We start from the raw sequence: 22,500 nt of genomic DNA, 5'->3' as shown, positions 1-22,500 counted from the left end.
TGCGCGCTCATAATGGAAGCGACGCGGTCGTGATGCGCACTCGGTGCGACGCGGTCCCGTTTTTTCCAGGCGCGTCCGCACCGCATCGAGTTAAAAACATCTCAACTTTCAGAATGCCGCAAGCGCACCGCGGGTCATGTGACAAGAACTAAACATTCAGCTTCATCCTTTCCTGTAACAACGTTGAAAGCTCAGCCAAGATGAAGGAACTGCTGATCATAGCTGTATATGGATTGCCATTTTGAAATAAATTTAGTAGCAGAGCTACTGAAAGCGATTTTTTTGTGCTGCAAATCCATTTATCCTTTGCTGAAATTTTCGCGTCTTCATGGAGAGAGCGCGTCATTGTTGCTTGGCCTCTGGAGCGCTTCTGCCCGAGTGCTTTGGAAAGAAGGAGAAAGCGGCGCGCATAGCCTTTTCCACGTTTTATTAGGCACGATATGTGAATGGCCCCTTATTCATTCATTAATTATTTTTTGCTTGCATACACCTTCAAATATGCCGTGGAGAATCACAGAAAGTGACCAAATTAGGTTTTGTTGTGAATTTATTTGTTTTTTTTCGAAATTCGAATATAATTTTTATTTATTTAATAATTAGAGCAGAACGAATATTCGAATATTCGACTATCCGTGCACACCCCTACTCTAAAACTTCCTGGTATACGGCTGTGTTGACCTTTGACCTCAGAAAACACAGTGGAACAACACCAGCAGATGACATGGCACCCCAAACCATCACTGACTGTGGAAACTTTACACTTGACCTCAAGCAACGTGGATTGTGTGCCTCTCCTCTCTTCCTCCAGACCCTGATATCCAATGGAAATGCTAAATTTACTTTAATCAGAGAACATAACTGTGGACCACTCAGCAGCAGTCCAGTCCTTTTTGAAGCGAGACGTTTCTGACGCTGTCTGATGTGATGTTCAAGAGTGGCTTGACACAAGGAATGCGACAGCTGAAACCCATGTCTTGCATACGTCTGTGTGTAGTGGTTCTTGAAGCACTGACTCCAGCTGCAGTCCACTCTTTGTGAATCTCCCCCACATTTTTGAAAGGGTTTTGTTTCACAATCCTCTCCAGGGTGCAGTTATCCCTATTGCTTGTACATTTTTTTTCTACCACATCTTTTCCTTCCCTTCGCCTCTCTATTAATGTGCTTGGACACAGAGCTCTGTGAACAGCCAGCCTCTTTTGCAATGACCTTTTGTGTCTTGCCCTCCTTGTGCAAGGTGTCAATGGTCGTCTTTTGGACAACTGTCAAGTCAGCAGTCTTCCCCATGATTGTGTAGCCTACAGAACTAGACTGAGAGACCATTTAAAGGCTTTGCAGGTGTTTTGAGTTAATTAACTGATTAGAGTGTGGCACCAGGTGTCTGCAATATTGAACCTTTTCACAATATTCTAATTTTCTGAGATACTGAATTTGGATTTTCCTTAGTTGTCAGTTATAAACATCAAAATTAATAGAAATAAACATTTGAAATATATCAGTCTGTGTGTAATGAATGAATATAATACACAAGTTTCACTTTTTGAATGGAATTAGTGAAATAAATCCACTTTTTTATGATATTCTCATTATATGACCAGCACCTGTATTCCAGTGTCTTTTTAGTATCATATGTTACATGTTACAGTTTTTGTCAATATTTTGAACTAGATTTTATTTTGGTTAGTTTTATGTTATTTAAAGTTTCATATTGATTTTATTTTCATTTAAATTTTAGTAATTTTGTTTTATTATTAAAAAAAATGTTTCATTGTAGTTTATTCAGTTAGGTTATTCAGTTGACAACATTTTGTATCGTCAACTATAGCCAAATAATAATAATAAAAAAATTAAAGTTTAAGATTTAAAGTTTTTATATTTTATTTTAGGTAAAGTTTATTTTAATTTAAGTAATGAAGATAATTTTTTATGGTTTCAGTTGTAGTTAACAATATTTTTTTGCTAACAATCATTAAATATAAAATAAAGTGGAATTTAAAGCTTTCATCACTGTTAATATTCCTCATATTAGGGTTAATAATTTATTTTGAATGGCACACAACCCTAAATATAAAATAAAATATCTTCTACTAAAACATTTTATTTTATTTTATTTTATTTTTAGGGTTGTGCATCATTGAATTAGTAATGCTGTTTAGATTTCAATTCAGTTCCCAAATTTGAGTTGAAGTTGCAAACATGATGTTGAATTACAGTTCAAATGTGAATGTAAGGAAGTGGTATTAAAATAAATTTTGAGTAAAAAAAAAAAAACTTTACATTTTAACAATAAATCAAAGTTGCTTAAAACAAATATTGTATGGTGGCTCGATAAAGAAAATATTTTAAAAATATATTTTAAAATTCTGTAGGCTTTCAGTTTATCTTTCACATTAGCTGTTGAATTTCTTTGAATTATATTCCTGTCCACTTCGGCTTCCTGTAGGTGTAGCCAATGCAATGCAATTCAAATCGATAGTGAGTGAATTCAGTAAAGTCTGAAGGGAATAAAACACCTAGCAACCAGAGCAGCCTACATCACAACAGTGTAACATTTTAATATTTTGGAAACATTAGTCACGCACAGGCTAGCACTGTCTATCTGCTGAAAAACTAGTTTATTAATCTAATGGTGGGAAAGCACACACATACACACACACACACACACACACAGGGTCTCAGCTGGTCGTGTGCTGTAATATAACACATAAAAATAATAACGGCTAGAAATTATGTACAAAGTCGACATGAATTATTACCGTGTGATTGTTTGTTATGTGTGTGGATGGATGTAAGTGAGTTACAGTATAAAGATGAGTTTACAGCAACACAAATAAACATATTACACACACACACACACAAACACACAGCAGTGTAGAGGTAAAGATGGCGTTTGGACTCATGAGTCACATGACAATGTCATTTACATCACATTTACATTTATGCATTAAGCAGACACTTTTATCCAAAGCAACTTACAGTGCATCCAGGATATACATTCTTTTACCAGTATTTACACAGTGTTTATGTGTGAGAGAGAGAGAGTACAGCTGCAGCTGATATGGAAACATCTGTGTGTGTGTGTGTGTGTGTGTGTGTGTGTGTGTGTGTGTGTGTGAGAGAGAGAGAGAGAGAGAGAGAGAGAGAGAGAGAGAGAGAGAGGGAGAGTTTCTGATGCATTAGGCTGCTGTAGAAACATCTTAAGAATGTGTGTGTGTTTCCTGTGCAGGGTTTTAGCCTGTGATTGCGTTATGGTTTGAGGTGAAGGATACACACACACACACACACACACACACACACACACACACACACACACACACACACACACATCTATCCACTTGTTTCTCTTCATGCATGAGTGTTGCTGTTTATTGGCGGTTGGTGTTGACCAACCAGAAGATAAAATCAATCGCAAAAACATTACTTTGCATGTATTTTTATGAAATAAATAAAAAAAAAACAGTAATTAACTAGATTTTAAGGTAATATTTCAATGATTTAATAAAGTTGTCAATTTAATTATTAGCTTCTCATAATAATCTCAAAATTTAATTTACATTTAAATTATTTATTGTCATGTGATTTTTTTCATGAATTCATTAACTGTTTTTGTTTTAAAATTATTTATTGTTATTAATTTTTTTTATGAATTCTTTAATCCATTACAATTATTAATCTTAATTGTACATTTTAATCATTTAATCATTGTTAGCTTCTCGTTAACTAATTATGTATTCATGTTTCATTTGGTGTAATCATGTTATTTTTTCTAAATTCAGTAATTGTCATCAACTCATTTTGCTTTTTATTTTCAAATTATTATCACAATTTCTATATCACATTTCACACAAAGATCATTTAAAGTACTTGACATAAAAACGATTTTAAATAATTATAATCACTACATATGTACAAAAAAAAGCAATAGATTAAAAATGGACTTCTAATGTTTTAAAAAAGTTAAGAATAAAATATGGTTTTATTTAACTATAGAATAACCCTGGAAGACATTCACACTCACGAAGCGTCCAGGATGTTTTTGACGTGCTTCTTCACTCATTTATGATTTGATGTTTAACTCAAGATATTTTTCTTTGAAAAAGCGATGATTTACACTTATGCATGTGTGTTTGTGTGTGTGTGTGACGACTCCTCGTGTCTCTCTGATATTTAGCTGCTTGTCTGCTCGAGTACTTTTCTCCTTGTTGCACGTCAAAGTGTTAATTGCCCCTTGTTAAAAGCCCCGCTGTAAAAAGGCCCGTGTGTGTGTCTCTTCACCTGCCGTCTCTTTGCATCCAATTCCTCTTCCTGTGCTAAAGCTCTGCTAGGTGACGAGAGCCAGAAATCAGTGTGAGGACACACACACACACACATGCTGGCGGTTATTTTGAGCCTCCGCTAACATCACCTCCACTTTAATGGGTTTACAAATATTCATTTATCCCGGCATTTACCTATTCATTGCGTTTGAGCGCGCAGATAAAAGGCTGTGGATGTCTGAGGACGAGTGTGTGATGGAGGCGAGAGTGAGACGCAGATGCAGACAGGATGAGGAGAGGTGTGTAGATTTCCTTTCTCCTTCCTCCGTTTGAGAGGTGTTTGTCTCTGAGTGTGAAACGCTCGTCTTTTGACTGTGGAGGCTGTGTCCTGAGCACAGAGGATTGTGGGATAGGCCACCTCATCGATGATTTGAGGGAAAGCACTGGATGGTTCTGTCTTCATGTGTTTGAAGAAGCGTGTTTTATTGCTCAGAAGTGTCTCTTTCAGAGTTTTGGAGTATAAGGCCACTCGGGATTTAAAGATGATATAGTATACAACAATACACTTTTCAACAAGTCATGTCACATGACCTCACTGCGTAGTATTTTAATCTATAATTATATATTACAGTATACATTTATGTACACAGGTTACTATTAAATGTGCGTTCTTAAAGGGATAGTTCACCCAAGATTTAAAATTGCCATCATTTACTCAACATCATGTCATTACAAACCTGTATGAATTACTTTCTTAACATAAAAGAAGATATTTTGAGAAATTTAAGACATTTTTGTAGAAATCGAGGCGTAACCAAAATGGTTTGGTAACATTCAACATTTTTATTTTATTTTTTTTTTTTTTATATTATTTTTTTAAAAAGTGAAACTTTCTTATATTCTAGATTCATCACATGTAAAGTAAAACATTTCAAATGTTTTTGCTGTTGTTTTCATTTTGATTATTAGAGTTTACAGCTCATGAAAGTCAAAAATACAATATCTCAAAATATCACTATATATATATATATATATATATATATATATATATATATATATATATATATATATATATATATATATATATATATATATATATATATATATAGATATATATATTTTTTTTCACCTGTGGTTCTGCTGAGACACTATTGAGCTTCAGCTCGGATTCACTGCTTTTAATCTTTTTCTTGAAAATATCCCATATATTACATATGGGGTTCAGGTCAGGCATGTTGGCTGGTCAATCAAGCACATTATTAATATCGTGGTCAGCAAACCACTAGGAAGTGGTTTTGTCACTGTAGGCAGGTGCTAAAGTCCTGCTGGAAAATGAAATCAGCATCTCCATAAAGCTTGTCAGCAGATGGAAGCATAAAGGTCTCCTGGTAGACGGCTGCATTGACTTTGGACTTGATTAAACACAATGGAGCAACACCGGCAGACGTCATGGCACCCAAATCATCTCTGACTTCAGAAACTCCACACTGGACTTCAAGCAGCTTGGATTCTGTGCCTCTCCAGTCTTTGATTTACAATGAAATGCAAAATGTACTTTCATCTGAAAAAAGGACTTTGGATCACTGAGCAACAGTCCAGTTCTTTTTCTCCTTAGCAGGTGAGATGCTTTTGATGTTGTTTCTGTTTCAGAAGTGGCTTGAAGACGTCTTGAGTTTTGACTCCAGCTTCAGTCCTCTTCTTGTGAAGCTCTCCCAATTGTTTGAATCAGCTTTGCTTTACAGTATTCTCAAGCTTGCGGTCTTCCCTGTTGCTCATGCGCCTTTTCCTACCCAATTTCTTCCTTCCAGTCAACTTTGCATTTAATATGCTTTGATACAGCACTCTGTGAACAGCCAGCCCTTCCAGACTTACTGTGACCTAATAATAAAGATTTTTATGAAAGTCCATTTTGCTCATCAAGGCTGCATTTGTTTGACCAAAAATACAATACAAAAACATATATATTAATATGTAATTTATTTCTGTGATGCAAAGCTGAATTTTCAGCAGCCATATTGAGACGCCTGAGAAGTGTTTTAAATAGTATGCAGTGTTCAGTCAGCTAGTATTCCATTCTGAGGATGATGATGAAATGTTCACACTGCTCTGGAATGCCATCACACACAAACACACACACACACACACACACACACACACACACTCGCTCAGCACTGAGTAATGAGGCAGTGATGAGCGTGTCCCGCAGTGCAGGGGTCAGAGGTCAGAGAGCTGTCTCAGCTGCTGCTGAGGAGCAGTGATGACACAGCAGTGTGTGTGTGTGTGTGGTGAACTAATCCACCTTTACGCACACAGTCCGAGCTAAATCCCCCACCGTTATTACCCAAAACACACACACACACACACCCACGTGTCAGAGCTCTGCAGGAGGAAACTGATGCATGTGTCCTCCAGCCATTAATTATCAGAACACAGAACAGCACACCTGTACACAAACACACACACACACACCTGTACACACATGCTGATGCTGAAACACACACACACACACACACACCTGTACACACATGCTGATGCTGAAACACACACACACACACACACACACACACACATATATATGAGTTCATGTGTCTGTCAGTCTGTAACACACCACAGTGGATGAACACGACTGTTAATGTGTAATTTAAGGTTGCTAATGCACATCTGCAGCTACTATATTATGTTATACCTCATGTATTTATTTATTTTTGGAGATTACAGAATTTACAGTTCAAGGTGAACTATCCCTTTAATTGGGATGTTTATCGCTCTTTCTTTGATCGTTTATTCACCATGTAGCACATTGAGTTTAAAAATGTGTGCTTTGTTTTGGGTGAGGTATGGAGCAGTGATGCTGTGTGCTGGTCTGAACAGACACAGATCGTGTGATGTAAGTAAGAAAGACTCTTTAAAGTGGATGCTGATGACGGTGCGGTGGTTTCTCCCGCGGTGCTGCTGTCTGCACTCATTAGTTTCAGGTTTGATCTCTCTCGGTCGCTGGGAAGGAACGATTTCTGATGTTCTCTGGGTTTGGCTGGAGTTTAACGGCGGGGTGGGCCTCGTCTACGGTGGCCCGCTGTGGCCAAATCTCATGGGCATCTGAGGGCCGCGGGTCCGAGGGGAACAGGCCCCCTGTGGGTCCACCAGACCTGCAGACCGTGGGCCATTTAGCATGGACCGACCCGAGGAGATGGATGCTCGTGGGGGTCCTCATTCATCTGCTTCAGGCCTCCTGCTCTTTTTATCCTCCCTTCTTCCCTCTGCACTCCTTCTTTCACACCACCAACATCCATCTCACGGCTGTGCTTCTCTGTCTCCTTCTTCATCCCCAGGACGTTTTATTGCTCAGAGGTTGCTCTCTCATTTATTATTTCACTTACTGAAGTATGTTTGTTAAAAAATTCATTAGGAGAATTAAAACAGATTCCAATGAGTCACTAGCTGTCATCTGGTAAGAATCTAGAGCTATAAAACTTAGCTCATATGTCAATTTTGACCACAAAACCAGTCATAAGGGTCATTTTATTTTATTTTTTATCAAGATTCGACCATCATCTGAAAGCTGAATAAATCATGTTTCCATTGATGTCTGGTTTGATAGAAGGACAATATTTGTCCGAGATACAGTTATTTGAAAATCGGAAATCTGAGGGTATAAAAAAAATTAAAAATATATTGAGAAAATCATCTTTAAAGTGTCCAAATGAAGTTCTTAGCAATGCATATTACTAATCAAAAAATAAGTTTTGATATATTAAGCTAGGAAATTTGCTAAATATCTTCATGGAACATGATCTTTACATAATATCCTGATGATTTTTTAAATTAAAGAAAAATGCATAATGTTTGCCCATACAATGTATTTTGGCTATTGCTACTAATATACCTGTGCTATGCTCCAGAGTCACATATCATCTGATGAGAAATGAATGAGCTCGTTTTGTTGGGGAAAGTTTCTTTTAAAATCAATGCATTACAATATTGCATTGCTCCCTACAAAAGTAACTAATTACGTCACTTAGTTACTTAGTTATGAACTTTGATATCTTTGCAAATACGAACTTAGTGTGAGACATCGCCGAGATATCTTCTCTGAGATTTTTCTCATGGCTCTTAATTGCAGTTTTTATCTCTTTTTAATCTCATTGCATTCTACAAGAAGCATTTGAGACATTAGCGAGAACTAATTAGTCTTAAATTTTTTTCATGCATAATTAATTTTGTCTGTGCATAATTAGATTTTTATTTTTGGTTGCAAACTTTGTTTGCATGCGTTCAGTGCGAATCATCGTCAAGACCTCTTGTAAAATAGGGTCTCTTTTTCATCTCGTTGCATTCTTGGAGAAGCCTTTGAGATATCCCTCTCACTTTTTCTTCTTTTGTCTTGTATTTTTGTTTGTTGCACTTTTCCAATCACGTTAATGTCTTCTGGGTTTCTCGCAATCATCATTTGGTGGCCAGGCAAGCATGTGCCTGCTGTTATTAATGCGGCCCGGTAATCCTTCATGGGCGTGCGTCTTCAGGTGTGTGTCATTTATCTTTGTTAATATTTCCTCTGGATGCCAGCTGGGTACCCGTGCCAGCCGGCTCCCAAACTGGGCATGAGACTCGGCATGCGGATCGCGCCGGGCCGACTCTCTTCCTCCGTAGTTGCGAGGCAACGGCGCTTGGGAGAAAATGTCCATCCTGCTGAAAATGAGACACTTTTGTTTTAGCGGCCCCCCCTCCTGCAAAAAACCTCCTTAACTGTGAGAGGGGCGACTTATTTAAGACAAGGACTCTTTTGTTTTAGCCTGTGAAAGGCGGCAGACCCCGCTCTCCTCCGCGGGGAAGCCTGCGACCAGGGGCCGCCGCGTAATTGGCCTATTTAGCTTGTTTTGCATGTGAATGCGGCGCTAGTCAAGCATCGCTAAGTCTGTTGTGAGAGCTGCCGTCATTTGAATTCAGCTCAGCGCAAACATTCTCCCTACTTTATCACTTCCTCTAATGAGCCCGGGACGTTACCCCCGAGTGTCCCTAAAAAGTTTGGGAGGAAGTTTATGTTACGTCTTGCGCCCGGGGCTCGCGCTCTTTCCCGGATCGGACTTCCGAACATCCTCTGTCCTTTCAGTTAGCTTTCTTTTGGAAGGAGCGAACGAGGTCTCGTTAGCTGGGCTTGATTAGCAGAACAGTGTTCAATGAGGACAGGGGAATGATGGGAAGAGTTTGTACTTTGGAGCTTCGCTGGGTCACACACACTCGCAGGGATGCTGGATTGATGGATGATCTTCCTGAATTTACATATTTGGAAAAGCTTGGCTCTTATTATGAAGGTTATTTTTTTTTTATTATTGTTTCCACTTTTATAATCCCAATTAAAGGCATTTTGTTTACCTGTTTTTTTTATATTGTGTACTTTAATGCAACATCGCATAACTTTTTTTTATGATATTCCAAGCACGTGCTTGTATACTTTATATTTCTGTCAATATTTTTTGATGTTATTATACAGGTCAAATTTGTTTTTCAAATGTCATAAGTTTTATAATCCTAATTAAAGTTTGTTGTTGTTCTTTTTTTTAACTTTTTTCTAAATTGCAAAAAGTATGACATTTCAAGCATCTGTTTGTATATTTATGCCATTTTCTTGATTAATTTATGAAGGTCAAATGGTATTTTAAACATCACAATTTTTATAATCCTAATTAAAGGCCTTTATTTGAATTTTGCAAATATTGTATGCTTTACTGCAATTTTGCATCACTTTTTTAACCCCAAAAAAATTCTCAAATTTTTACATGTAATTATGACTAATAACGAAGGTCAAATTATCTTTTAAATGTCAGAATATAATTGCAATTAAAGGCATTTGTACTTTGTTAAATACTGTGTGCTTTAACTCAACATTACAGTGCTTTTTAGCACAACATTGACATCTCAAGCATCTGTTTGTATATTTCTCCCTTTTTTTTTTGATGGAGCTATGAAGGTCAAATTGTCTTTTATTTTTTATTTTATTTTAAATTTATAGGCCTTTATTTACAATTTTCTGAAATATTGTTTGCTTTAATGCAACATTACATCACTTTCTTAGCAAAAACGAAGCATCTTTATTTGTAATGAAATTTAAATTAATATATTTTTTTAAATATATATACTGTATATATATATATATATATATATATATATATATAATGTGTTTAATACAACATTCCAACACTTCTTTCTTTTTTTGCAAGAAACTGGCATTTCAAGCACCTGTTTGTGAATATCTGCCATTTGTTGATCAAACTGTGGCTTTAATTATGAAGGTCAAATATTTTATATTTTTAAATATCACAACGTTAAAAATCCTAATGAAATGCCTTTTTTATTTTTGGTATAAAAAAATAATACTATGTGCTTTAATAGAGCATTGCATCATTATAGCACAAACTATGCCATTTCAAGCATCTGTTTGTACAGTATATTTCCGTCATTGTTTGATGAAATCATCAGCTCATCACAGACACTTTATTCTGGAGAAGTTTCACAGATGATGAAAGGAAAACACTGTGGCACAGCAAATGCATTTATTTATTTTCTTCGGAATTTCAATGCACCGGTTGTTTATACAAACACTGCAGTCGTCGTCTTGAGAATAAAGCGCGTCTCTCTCTGCTTGTGTTTCACTTCAGGAATGTGTTCTTGTATAATTTACCCGTGTGTTTTAACCTAATCGAGTGTCTCTGATGTGTCTGTCCTCTTGTGTTGGTGTCCAGACGGGGCTCATGGGAGGCGAGGTGGGGATGGTCAGTCCGGAGACGGTGTCTCCCACCAAACTGGGCTCACAGTATTACCAGCATTATGCAGGAAACCCGCGCCGACGAGCCCTTCACAGCGACTCCATGGGTGAGCCTTCATCATCATCATCAGCCGCTTTAGTCACTCTAAAAAAGCTGCTTTATTCTGAAAGTCCTTGCATTTGTTTCATCATGTCAGGATCTTCAAGAACACACTTTCTTTTGTTCTTTTTTTTATCTCTTCTGTCAAAAAGAGCTTGCAGTGATTATTGATTTTCTCTCTTTTTGTGCATTCAAAGACGTGTATTTGTGTTCCTAACAATGCATCAACCCTCGGGCCTTGAGGTGCCAACCTTCAATAGGTGTCAACCTTCAGGGCAAATCACACACGCTTTTATTTCTGTCAAGAACACACACACTGTCTCTGTCTGTCACTTACTAAACTGTGTTGCATTTAAATGCAACTCCAGCCGTCATTTCCTCAGTCAATCGTGTTAAATATCTCGTCTGTCTTTGTTTTTATTTCTAGAAGTCCAGACGAAGAAGGTTCGGAAAGTTCCTCCCGGGTTGCCCTCATCAGTAAGTCAGTATTTTTCACCTGAAGCGCTTCTGTCCGTCGCCACAAAGCATGTTAAAGGCTTTAACTCTGCAGTCAAAAGGCAGCGAGGCCACACAATAGTGTGTGAGTGTGTATTGTGTGTCGCGTGAGGCCCGGTTAATGACGCTGGGATGTCTGTGTGTCGGAGCAGACGCCCCGCAGGACGTCCGGACAGTATTGTGCTGTGCTTCTTTAAGAGACGGGACAGAAAGAGTCCTGATGGGACGCTTTGGTCTCGGTGAAGGGGATCGCGGACGATTCCCGCACAAGTCCGGTGTGTGTCGTTCCAGCGCAGGTGTTTCTGACTCAGGAAACACTTTGAGTCTCATGTGACTCATTAATGCAACATACACACCGACACACGCCTGTGTTTGAGATGCTTTGGGTGTTCGGATACGAATACCATTAGACACGCTCGCCATGTGTGTGTGTGTGTGTGTGTGTGTGTGTTGATGGAAATCAGCTTTCAGTGTCGTACTGTTTGAAATAATTTGTGATGACTTTTAGACACCAGTTCATTTTGTGTTTAATATTAAGAATATTTTTTTTTCTTATAATAATGTATTATTTAATTTAATTATTTACAAATATTTGTTTTATTATTAAATATTGTAAATTGTAATTTTGCAAATACTAAGTTTATTATGTTTATGTTTACTATTTACATAAATTATAATTAAAAGTAAACAATAATAACTGTTCTTATTATTTACAATTAGTTATTATTATTCATTTAAATAATAAATAATTAGTATATGATCATGACGATACTATAACCTCGTGTTAAATTATATCTGGTGGTAGAATTGTATTTTGGGAGATTAATACTGATTTGAAGATGGCAAGCATTTTCTCATTTTCTCATTACTGTTTGTTCATTGTTCTGCACACATTATTAATTTAGAACCTTTTATGAAATTCATTTAGAATTCTGTTCCCTTCATTTGTAAAATGCGCAAAATTGTTTCTTTTCTAAAAATGATTTGGCACAAATATAAACATTTCATATTTATACTTTAAATTTCCCAAATGATGTGTGTGTTATAATAATTAAGATTCTTGCTGTGCAGCTTTCAGATGTCACTGAATGTGTTAAAGCAGCTCTGTGGTGTTTTTGGTTTCATGCACGATAATAGAAATAGTTCTGAAGGATCTTTCTTTCATGCGTGTGTGCTGAGTGAATGTAATGCACGGGATCTTTGTTCATGCTGAGCAGACGGCTGTTGAGTTGCATTCGTTGGGTTTGTGCTTCATTATGTGCTTCTCAGTTTGTCCGATTCGTTCTGTCGCTCAGCTTGTTCAGTAAAAGACCAGAAGCTTTAGAGTAAAAATAAGCATGCTGGAGAGAAAAAAATGCATTTTAGAAATGATGATTTCTGTGGATTAATATCACAGCTGTTTCTGATTTCACTAAATCAGATGTGGAAGAACTGTGAACAAATGGTGGTTTTGCTGCATAAATCATTGATTAATTGATTTTATGATGTTGTTTTGTATAATGCATGCACTGAACAAAAATGTCTTTCTTAGCTGAATGTTTTGCACGGGAAAGATTATGTTTTGCATGATTTTCACATGATCTGATTGTGTTTGTCATTGCGTTTCATCCACTCGGATGTTTCCATATCAGAACGTTCTCCTGTTTCTGCTCTCTGTGCTCACATCAGATTGTTTAAAGTATACAGCGTTAATTAAATTAAGTTTGGTCTAGCAGGATGCTCAGTTGGGACATGATCTCTCCAATTCCTGAGCTTTTCCTCCCCCTTCAGGTCATAAATGGCACTGCGGTGTGAGTTCAGGGCCCGTCGACTGATGCTCCTTCAGCTTTTGCTGCTTAATTCACTGTAGCTTTCTTTCAATATTAAATCTGATTTTAAAATGCATTTTTAGGCGTGATTGTGCATGGCTCTGAATAATCACGTGTCTGTTGATTTGCGCTAGACGGAGTGTTGCACTGGAGTGTTTGTGTTGATGTAAAGATGAATCGTCCGTCTGTGTGTTTTAATAAGCCGAAACAGCATAGGTTTATGGCACACTTTAGTGTGTTTTAATTGTGCTCTTGTGGTTTCTGCTGCCATGCAAGAGCATATGCCCCACAATGACATCTACAGACAATAGAGACGTATGAGACCAGCGTGTGTGTGTGTGTGTGTGTGTGTGTGTGTGTGTGTGTGAACTTCATTCGTATGCTGTGAGTTTGATGATGTATTGTTTTAAATGAACATGTTACACACACTACCCTGTCATGTTCACTATAACATTATCAAAAACTGACTTCATAAATTAATTGATATTATGTCATATTTCTTTACTGTATTCAAGATGAGAAATCTTAAATCTGTGCATTAGCTTCAATATTTTAACTTCATGGTAAAGCAAGTGTCATTTGAGTCATTTTTCCTTCTAATAATCTTCTACTAATGTACATAAATATTTATTCTAATCTAAATTTATTTACACATATGAAAGGGTGAATCTGATAAATAACACATTTTTCTGAATAAAATATATTTAAAATGTGACATTTTCATATAAATAAGATGTTGTATTATGCATTATGAAAACAATGCTTGTTTTTAGGACAGATTTATTTTTATTATTAAATTATTTTCATGAACATTACATGTTTTCCTTTTCAGGAATTAATTATTTCCTTTTCCTTTTTTGGAATATGATTATTTTCAGTTAAAATTCTAATTTTCTCATTCTCAACATTTTTTTTTTACATTTAAATAAATAAATATGACATATTTTTTGTATAAACTATATGAAAATGTATAAAAATATATTTTAATTAAATACTACCATGATCTATAAATGCATTACAATAAAAATAATATTTAAATATGCCAATATGTAGTTTCTGTGCATTTCAGTAATGAGAATTTAAGGTGAAAATGTGCTTAATTGTTACAATGCAACAACAACAAAAATAGTAATCTGAGAAGTTATTATATTGTATTATCACTAGTACTAATTTTGCATGAGGAAAATAAAATGCTTAATTTTTATATGCTATAGAAAAATTCTCTACTTTCTCTTTGTATTTTTTTTTTTTTTTTTTTTTGGAGGTGAAATATAGATATATCCTAAATATAGAATATGTTCTTGACAGGTTTTGTGAGATTCACCGTAAGATGGTAATTGAAAATATCAGATTTCATGTGATTTCAGCTGCTCACGTCAAAAAATACAGAGGAATTTGTGTCTTTAGTTTCACTGGACGTCAGCAAACACACAAAAAACAACATCAGCCACACAACACAAGTGAAGCTGGTCTCTGTTGAGTGATTTTGGGTGGGGGGGTTCAGGTGGGTCTCCATGGCGACGGGTTGAGTGACAGGTAGCGGACGGAGCAGCGTGCAGACGGAGGTAAGACTTTGGCCGCGGCCCAAAACTCAGCGAAAGAAAGAAACAGCCTCCCACACCAGCTGTCGACAGCGTTTTTGTTTTAACCAGAGTGTGAGAACCCAGTTTAAAGCTGACCGAGTGTGTGTGTGTGTGTGTGTGTGTGTGTGTGTGTGTGAACCCTGCAGAACCTTGCCGGTTTGGACTACATTTTAATGAACATGTGCTTGATTTCCTGTGCGAGACTTGTGAAATATTAGTGAACAATCGAGTGTCATTTGCTAGTTTCCTGCAGCTATGTTCCACTGACACAGATGAAGTCTATTTCATGATCATAAAGAATTTAAAAAGGGAGAATTACTAATTTCAGCACGATCTCGTGACTTTAATTAGTGTTTGAGACTCGTAAAGGAATAATTCAGATGTAAAAATGAACATTCTGTTATCATTTACAAACCCTCAAAACCCCTGTGACCTTTATTTCTTCTGTAGAACACAAAAGGAGATATTTATCAGAATGTGAACGCTGCTCTTTTCCATATAGTGAAGATGGATGTGAAACGAGGCGTTTGTCCTTCAAAAATGACCAAAAGCGCCATAAAGTCGTAATCCATTTGATTTATGATTTCCTTCTATGCATCACAAAAAAAGATATTTTGGAGAATGTGTATGCTGCTCTTTTCCATATGTGATGGAATGACAACAATCACAATAATCGGTTCTTTTTTGACCCATGCACTATATTGCAAGTCTGTTCCTCAGACAAAACCATCATACGACTTCTGAAAAGTAAATGTATTATATTTTATAATGTATATATATATATATATAGTGCATGACTTAATTTCATGGGGCTCTTTTGTCATTTTAAATCTCAGATGCCTCCGTTCATATGCACTTTCATTAAATGGAAAAGAGCAGCGCTGACATTCTAATAAATGTCTACTTTTGTGCTCCACAGATGAAAGAAACTCATACAGTTTCTGGTCAACATTGAGGGTGAATAAATGATGACAGAATGATCATTTGCAGGTGAACTGTCACTTTAAACGAGATATTTTTGTGAGTTTCAGCACCATTGCATTGGGTTTTCAGACTCCAAAATGTCAAGGAAATGGATAAATGGTTGTGTAAATGTGTAAATAAACTGATTCACCTGCCAGCCCGTCCAGGAAAGAGAAGAATGGAGAATACAGCAGTAAATGATCTCATGGTGGGTTTTTTAGTTATTTTTTTAACGAGTGGAAAGAAATAACAGAAACAGCTGCGTGTGTCTGGCTGCGGCCCAGCAGAGAAAAATCCTTCGTATGAAATAAACGGTCCGATTTCATTCAGTCCTGCCAAAAAACCACGTCCCCACATCCCTTCGTTTGCTGAGGAAAAAGGCCAGCACCGTGTTTCTGAAAGGTTTCTGTGTCGTCTTTAATAAGAGATTTGTTTTTCGAGGCGCAGTGATTTTAACGGCAGTCACAGACAGCTGGATTTCTTCTCTTGAGATATTTAACAGAGAAAAATATTCACCGTAACACGACAACACACCTGCTGACAGAGAGACGTTCACAGCCCTTGCTTTCTTAAAATGTTCGCAGATTTGCAAGATATCACATATCAAGTGTGCATTTGCAAAAGTCAGAGAACATGTTTTAGTTGCATGGACAATCCTATGAATATATTTTTAGTTGCATGATTAACCTGATTATTATTATTTTTTTGCATTTATATATATATTTTTTAATTGACTTGCTTGTTCTGTTCTAGTTTTTTACTTGCATTTATATTTTAATGTATTTTATTTGCATGAAGTCTCATTTTAACTTCAATGAATATTATGTATTTTTCTTGACATGAATATTCCAATATTTTTATTTGCACTGACATTTATTTTTACTTGATATCATTATTCTAGTGTTTACTTTCATGAAAATTCTCATTTTTGACTTGCATTGATATTCTCATATTTTTTAAATGCACGAATATTCTGATGTTTTTTTACTTGCATGATTTTTTTCATTTTTTACTTGCATTAATATTATAAGATTTTTTTTTTTTGCATGAGTATTATTTTCATTTTTTTGCATAGATATGTATATTAGATATATATTAGATATATTCTAATATCTCTGATGCAGCTATAAACTAATTTTTTGTTCATAAGATGTCTTCTGATCTCAATATGAAATTTATGTCATCCACATTCATTTTGTGCAATTATTGCCTCATTTCTATCTATTTTTATTCCTCGTCAGAAATGAGAGAACACTGTAACTAAAATCTCCATTGCTTCTCCTGAGCTTTGAAAGAGAAACCTCTGATCAATAACGTTTTCCTCTGTCTGTCATCAAATTCTTTCCACATTCTCGTCCTCATCCCTCCATCCTCTCCTCCAGCACAGCATCTGTTTCTCTCTTCACCTCCGCGGCCGCCATTTCATGCCGAAGTCTTGAGCGGCGCTCGATGGTTCGGCCCTGTTTGTTTGCGCTGTTTACAGAGAACTTTTGTTTGGTGCCATCGACTCAGATAAAGCCCGTCTCTCTCTCTCTCTCTCTCTCTCTCTCAGACGTTCCCAACATTCCTGTCAGGAAATATTTGGCTGGAAACAGCAGAAAGCATAAAACTGCAGATCCGTGAGAGCAGATGCATTCGTGTTTGCAGATATGAGTGTTTCTGATCAAGTTCACAGGATTTTTTTATGTATAATGATAATATTTGATTCGGAGAAGTTTTGCGGATATATTTCTTTAAAATCTGATTCTTAATGTGTGTTTACAGGTGTGTGTTTATCTGTATTTTATAATCATTCAACTGGAATTTTATATGTCTTTCACAGTGGATGTGAATGGAGGCATTTATGCTTCAAAAGTTAGAAAAAAGTGCCATAAACTCAATCCATTTGACTCATTTACAGGTGTTTTTTCTGCATTTTATGATCATACAATTTAATTTGAACTTTTGAAATTTTAACTCTGTTTTAATATCCTATTTTTATACTGTGAATTTACTTATTGTGATTTAACATGATCAGTTCTGATTGGATGAGTCAGATTTGTGAATCACATTCGATATTAATGCAACAACATGCATGCAAATACAATATGATATGAGAGAGAGAGAGAGAGAGTGTGTGTGTGCGTGTGTGTGTGTGTGTGTGTGTGTGTGTGTGTGTGTGTGTTGAAGCTCAGATGAGATCCAGGAGAGAATTATATGAACCAGGTCCAGTGTACTGTGTGTTTTCCATTGAGCAATGCACAGAGGAAATGAAGTCAGTTTCCTGTGTGTGTGTGTGTGTGTGTGTGTGTGTGTGTGTGTGTGTGTGTGTGTGTGTGTGTCTGTGTGTGTGTGTGTGTGTGTGTCTGTGTGTGTGTGTGTGTGTGTGTGTGTGTGTGTGTGTGTGTGTGTGTGTGTGATCTCAGCTCCAGCTTCAGAACCGATGTGGAATGCTCTCCGCACATCTCTGCCAAATCACTGTCCGTTTCTGCACATTTATTTCTATGTGGAACAGAATTAGGGTTGATATCGCTCAGAAATGTCATGATTAATTTTAAGGTGATGATGTGCCTGTTAATTGCCTGAAAACACAGTTTTTAAAGCATCAATCCATTTTTGGACAAATTTATCCATGTTAAAGTGTGTTTTATTACCCAGTGGGTTTGGATTTAGCAGGAACAGATGAGCGTGCATGTGTGTGTGTGTGTGTGTGTGTGTGTGTGTGTGTGTGTGTCTATATTGCACAGATGAAATGCATTTTGTGTTTTGCATTGTATTTGATCTCATCTGCTGTTTTCTATTATTAAGAGATATACTTTCATAGTAATATTCTGGCTTAAATCTAACTTACAACATGGCAACAAAAATGATGAATATAGTTTTTTTTTAATTCCATGAATATTCTTTTTCTTCCTGCATTATTATTCTGATATTTTTACTTGCAAGAATATTCTAATATTTTTTTACTTGCATTAATATTTGTATATCTCTATTTGCATGAATACAGTAATATTTTTTACTTGCATAAATATCACTGATACATCTCTGATGCAACTATAAAGTTGTGTTTTGTTCAAAGATGTGTATTCTCCGTCTCAGAGCAGACATGTAATGTATTTAGTCTTGTTTTTGCCCTATTTTATTTGTCTGGGGCACAGAGCTGTAGAGGAGGACACTGCCCCAGGTGTCCCAGCATGCACTGGGGGAGAGCGGGGCCAAATCTGCTGACGGCCGCAGCTGTAGAGAGAGAAACAGTTCATATTAGCTAAACCCCAAACGCATGAGCACCATCTCCCCTCATGACTGGAGCTGCATCAGCTAATGAATGCTGGGAAACCGACATACTGTTTATGTAAAGCGACCTCACAAACCTCATGCTATTGTTCAGATGATGCTCTTTTGGAGCTCAGGAGACTTAATTTTAAGTATCAGCTTTGCCTCCAATTTTGTACCTGTAATTCCTCAGGAAACATACCCAAATGAGTCAGTGGTTCACAGTTTTTGCTTATGATTTAAACTTTTCTTCTCATAATTGAATTTTTATCTAAATCTAAATTTTGACTTTTCCTCATAATTGACTTAGCATGTCATAATTTTGACTTTGTATCTCATTATGACTTTTATATCACAATTAAGACTTTTTTTCATACTTATAATGAATTTTTTCAAAGTTGTGACTTTATCTCACAATTTTTACATTTTACTCTAATAATTGTGATTTTTATCTCAATCTTGTCATAATTGACTTAGCATATCATAATTTTGATTTATCACATTGTAACTTTTATATCAAATTTATCACTTACTATCTCATAATTTTGACTTACTCATAGTTATGACTTATCTCATAATTGTCACATTAGTATCTCATAATTTCCACTTTTTAATCTAATTATCATCACTTGGTATCTCATAATTTGGACATATGTCATGACTTAGACTTTCCATACTTACCTCATAAATTCGGACATTTTTCTCACAATTATGATTTGTGTATACATAATTATATCTAATTATTATGATGTGTCTTTTTACTTTTTTATCTCATTATTATGATTTAATGAACCATTATTTTCCATATGTGGTGAAAATGGCTTTCCATACTGATTCAGTTTCCAATTTTTTTCATAATTTCACCTCTTTGCTGTTTATGAGAAACAACTGAGACAAGAGATCTGATTGGCGATTTTTCTCTGGTTTGTTTGGAGTATGTGAAGCGGCTCATAATGAGCTTGAATTGTAACAGCAGAGAGAGAGAGAGACAGCTCTGTGTAACAGGAAGGACACATGGCTGCTGGCGAGCACCAGAGCAGCACCAATCAAAGTGTGTCGTTTGGTGTTACTCTGAATGCATTCCCCCCACGTACAGCGAGCCAAGAGCCAAAAGAGGCCTGCTTCACCACGACCCAGCATCCCCGGCTCCTGCTGGCACGGGTTCAGAGGAGCCGCTCGTGGGGGAAGGTCTGTGAACGTCTGCTGAAGCCTTTCATTTAGTCACTCCAGCTTCTGTCTGGTTTGACTATATCGTTCATATATAAAATATATAAGTCAGATAAAATCTGTCCTATTCTTAAAAACAGAAAAATCACTAATAGCCTATGAAATCTGAGTTTGTATGCATGGAAGCCCATTTTCACAACATATGAATTTGCCATCGCCATGCTTATTACAATAAATCAAATAATTTAATAATGATAAATTTATAGTCATAATTATGACACAATCTGAAATTATTTATTAATAGGTTATAATTATGAGATAAAAAAGCATGTCAGAATCATGACCTACAGTACAAGTCAAAATGAATATTAAAAAGTCATAATTATGAGATACTAAATCATTTATATGAGATAAAAAGTCATAATTAATACAGTCATGATCATAGGTCAAATTATGATCAAAAGTAATAATTAAAAAAAAAGGTGACATAAAATGTAAAAATATGAGATACTAAGACATTATTATGAGATAAAAAGTCATAACTATCACATGTAAAGTCAAAATCATGACATAAATCTAAATTATGATAAAAAAGTCAAAATTATGATAAACAGGTCTGACATAATTTTTTTAAATTATGAGATACTAAATCATAATTGAGAAAAAATACATAATTATAAAAAAGGTCAAGTCATACTCATGACGTACTATAAGTTAAATTACGATAGAATTTCAAGAATATGATTCTTAAAAAGATCTGACAAGTCAAAAGTATGAAATAGACAATTATGCAAGTCAAAAAATGTGATATAACGTCAAAATAATGGTTTAAAAAATTTGAATTATGACACCAAAGTCAAAATTATGAGATACTAAATTATAATTATGATTAAAAAAAAAACTTAAAAAAATAAAAACTGGGGATAAAATAAAACTGACAGGAAGTCAAAAATCATGAAATAAAAAGTACAAAATGTCACAACAATAATTTATGAGATAAAGTCAAATGCGACATTATTTAAAAGTATGAGATAAAAAGATCAAAGCTTTGACACACTAAGTTTGTTTATGTCTCATTGTTAAACTGTTAAATGCATATCCGTCATCCGCTGCTTTAAAGCTCTACTAACTATGTGTTTGTGTTTCTGCTTGCATCCCATAATGCCTTGCACATGCGGAGGCTGATGTCAGGCAGGTAGCAGATGTTAGCGGCCCTTTAACCAGATCCAGAGTCTGAGAATGAGTGTGTGTGACGCTGTGATGCCCCGAGGCTGTGAACGGACTTACACAACACAGATACCTCATTAAACAGCCACATTCAGAACATCATTTAGACGTTTGCCTTCATAAACACTATATAATACAAACGCACAGTGTATTTGAGAAGCAACAGGCTGTTAAAAGGAGGAACTTCAAGTTGGCAAAGTTTCTTCCTCCCGTTTTTGTGCTTTTTATTTTTTTATTTTCAAATGTTCTGTTTGTGCCGAAATCACAGAATCACCATAAGGGCTGCTTTGCATTTTTAATTTAGTAACTAACATATGAATACATTTGCATATTAATTAGTTGCAGATTAAATCATGCATACATAATTGCCTCCTTACTGTGTTTAATGTTTGCTAGGATCTGTAGTCGGAGCCGTCAGAAGATTGCGATTGGACGAAGCCCTCGGACGTGTTTGAGCGGCTGAAATGCCAACATTTGCTGAATATATTTGACGCTCGCAGAAGAGATAAACTGGCTGTCTGTGACACTTGGGTTCATGATTGTGTGAATTGACTCTAGTCAGACGGGTTCATTAGAGCAAATGAAGGTTTTGTTGAAGGAAACAATATGAGTGCCTCTCTCTTTCCAAACGTTGGTTTAGATTCTGCACTTTGTGTTTATCTTTGTGACTTTAATGAAGACGTCGCTGCTTGAAGATGTATCTCAGTGTAATGACCACCTTCTTCAGATATCGCTGCTGTTTTTCTTTCAGTGTGGACTAATTATTCGTTGGTAATTTGTTTACATTATGTGTGCAGTTTTTCCAGAAATTACACCTTCCCACGACTCTCAGTATCTGCCGTGATTGAGCTCATTAAATCACCAGCTCAAGAAGTTCGTTTCTATATTCATA

At 36.0% G+C, this 22,500-nt stretch overlaps 1 protein-coding gene across 1 annotated transcript in view; it reads left to right on the top strand.

The window, feature by feature from the left end:
- tcf4 (transcription factor 4) overlaps positions 1–22,500 on the top strand; it is a 148,061-nt gene that overhangs the window by 73,350 nt on the left and 52,211 nt on the right. The window contains exons 7-8 of the mRNA XM_059525733.1: positions 10,991–11,120; positions 11,541–11,590. Of these exons, the coding sequence (XP_059381716.1) occupies positions 10,991–11,120; positions 11,541–11,590 (180 nt within the window). The remainder of the gene's footprint in view (positions 1–10,990; positions 11,121–11,540; positions 11,591–22,500) is intronic.

The sequence above is a fragment of the Carassius carassius genome, chromosome 36 (genome assembly GCF_963082965.1).
Source record: "Carassius carassius chromosome 36, fCarCar2.1, whole genome shotgun sequence".
Lineage (NCBI taxonomy): Eukaryota > Metazoa > Chordata > Actinopteri > Cypriniformes > Cyprinidae > Carassius > Carassius carassius.
Note: the sequence above shows the minus strand (reverse complement) of the source record. Positions and strands in the feature narration are given on the sequence as shown.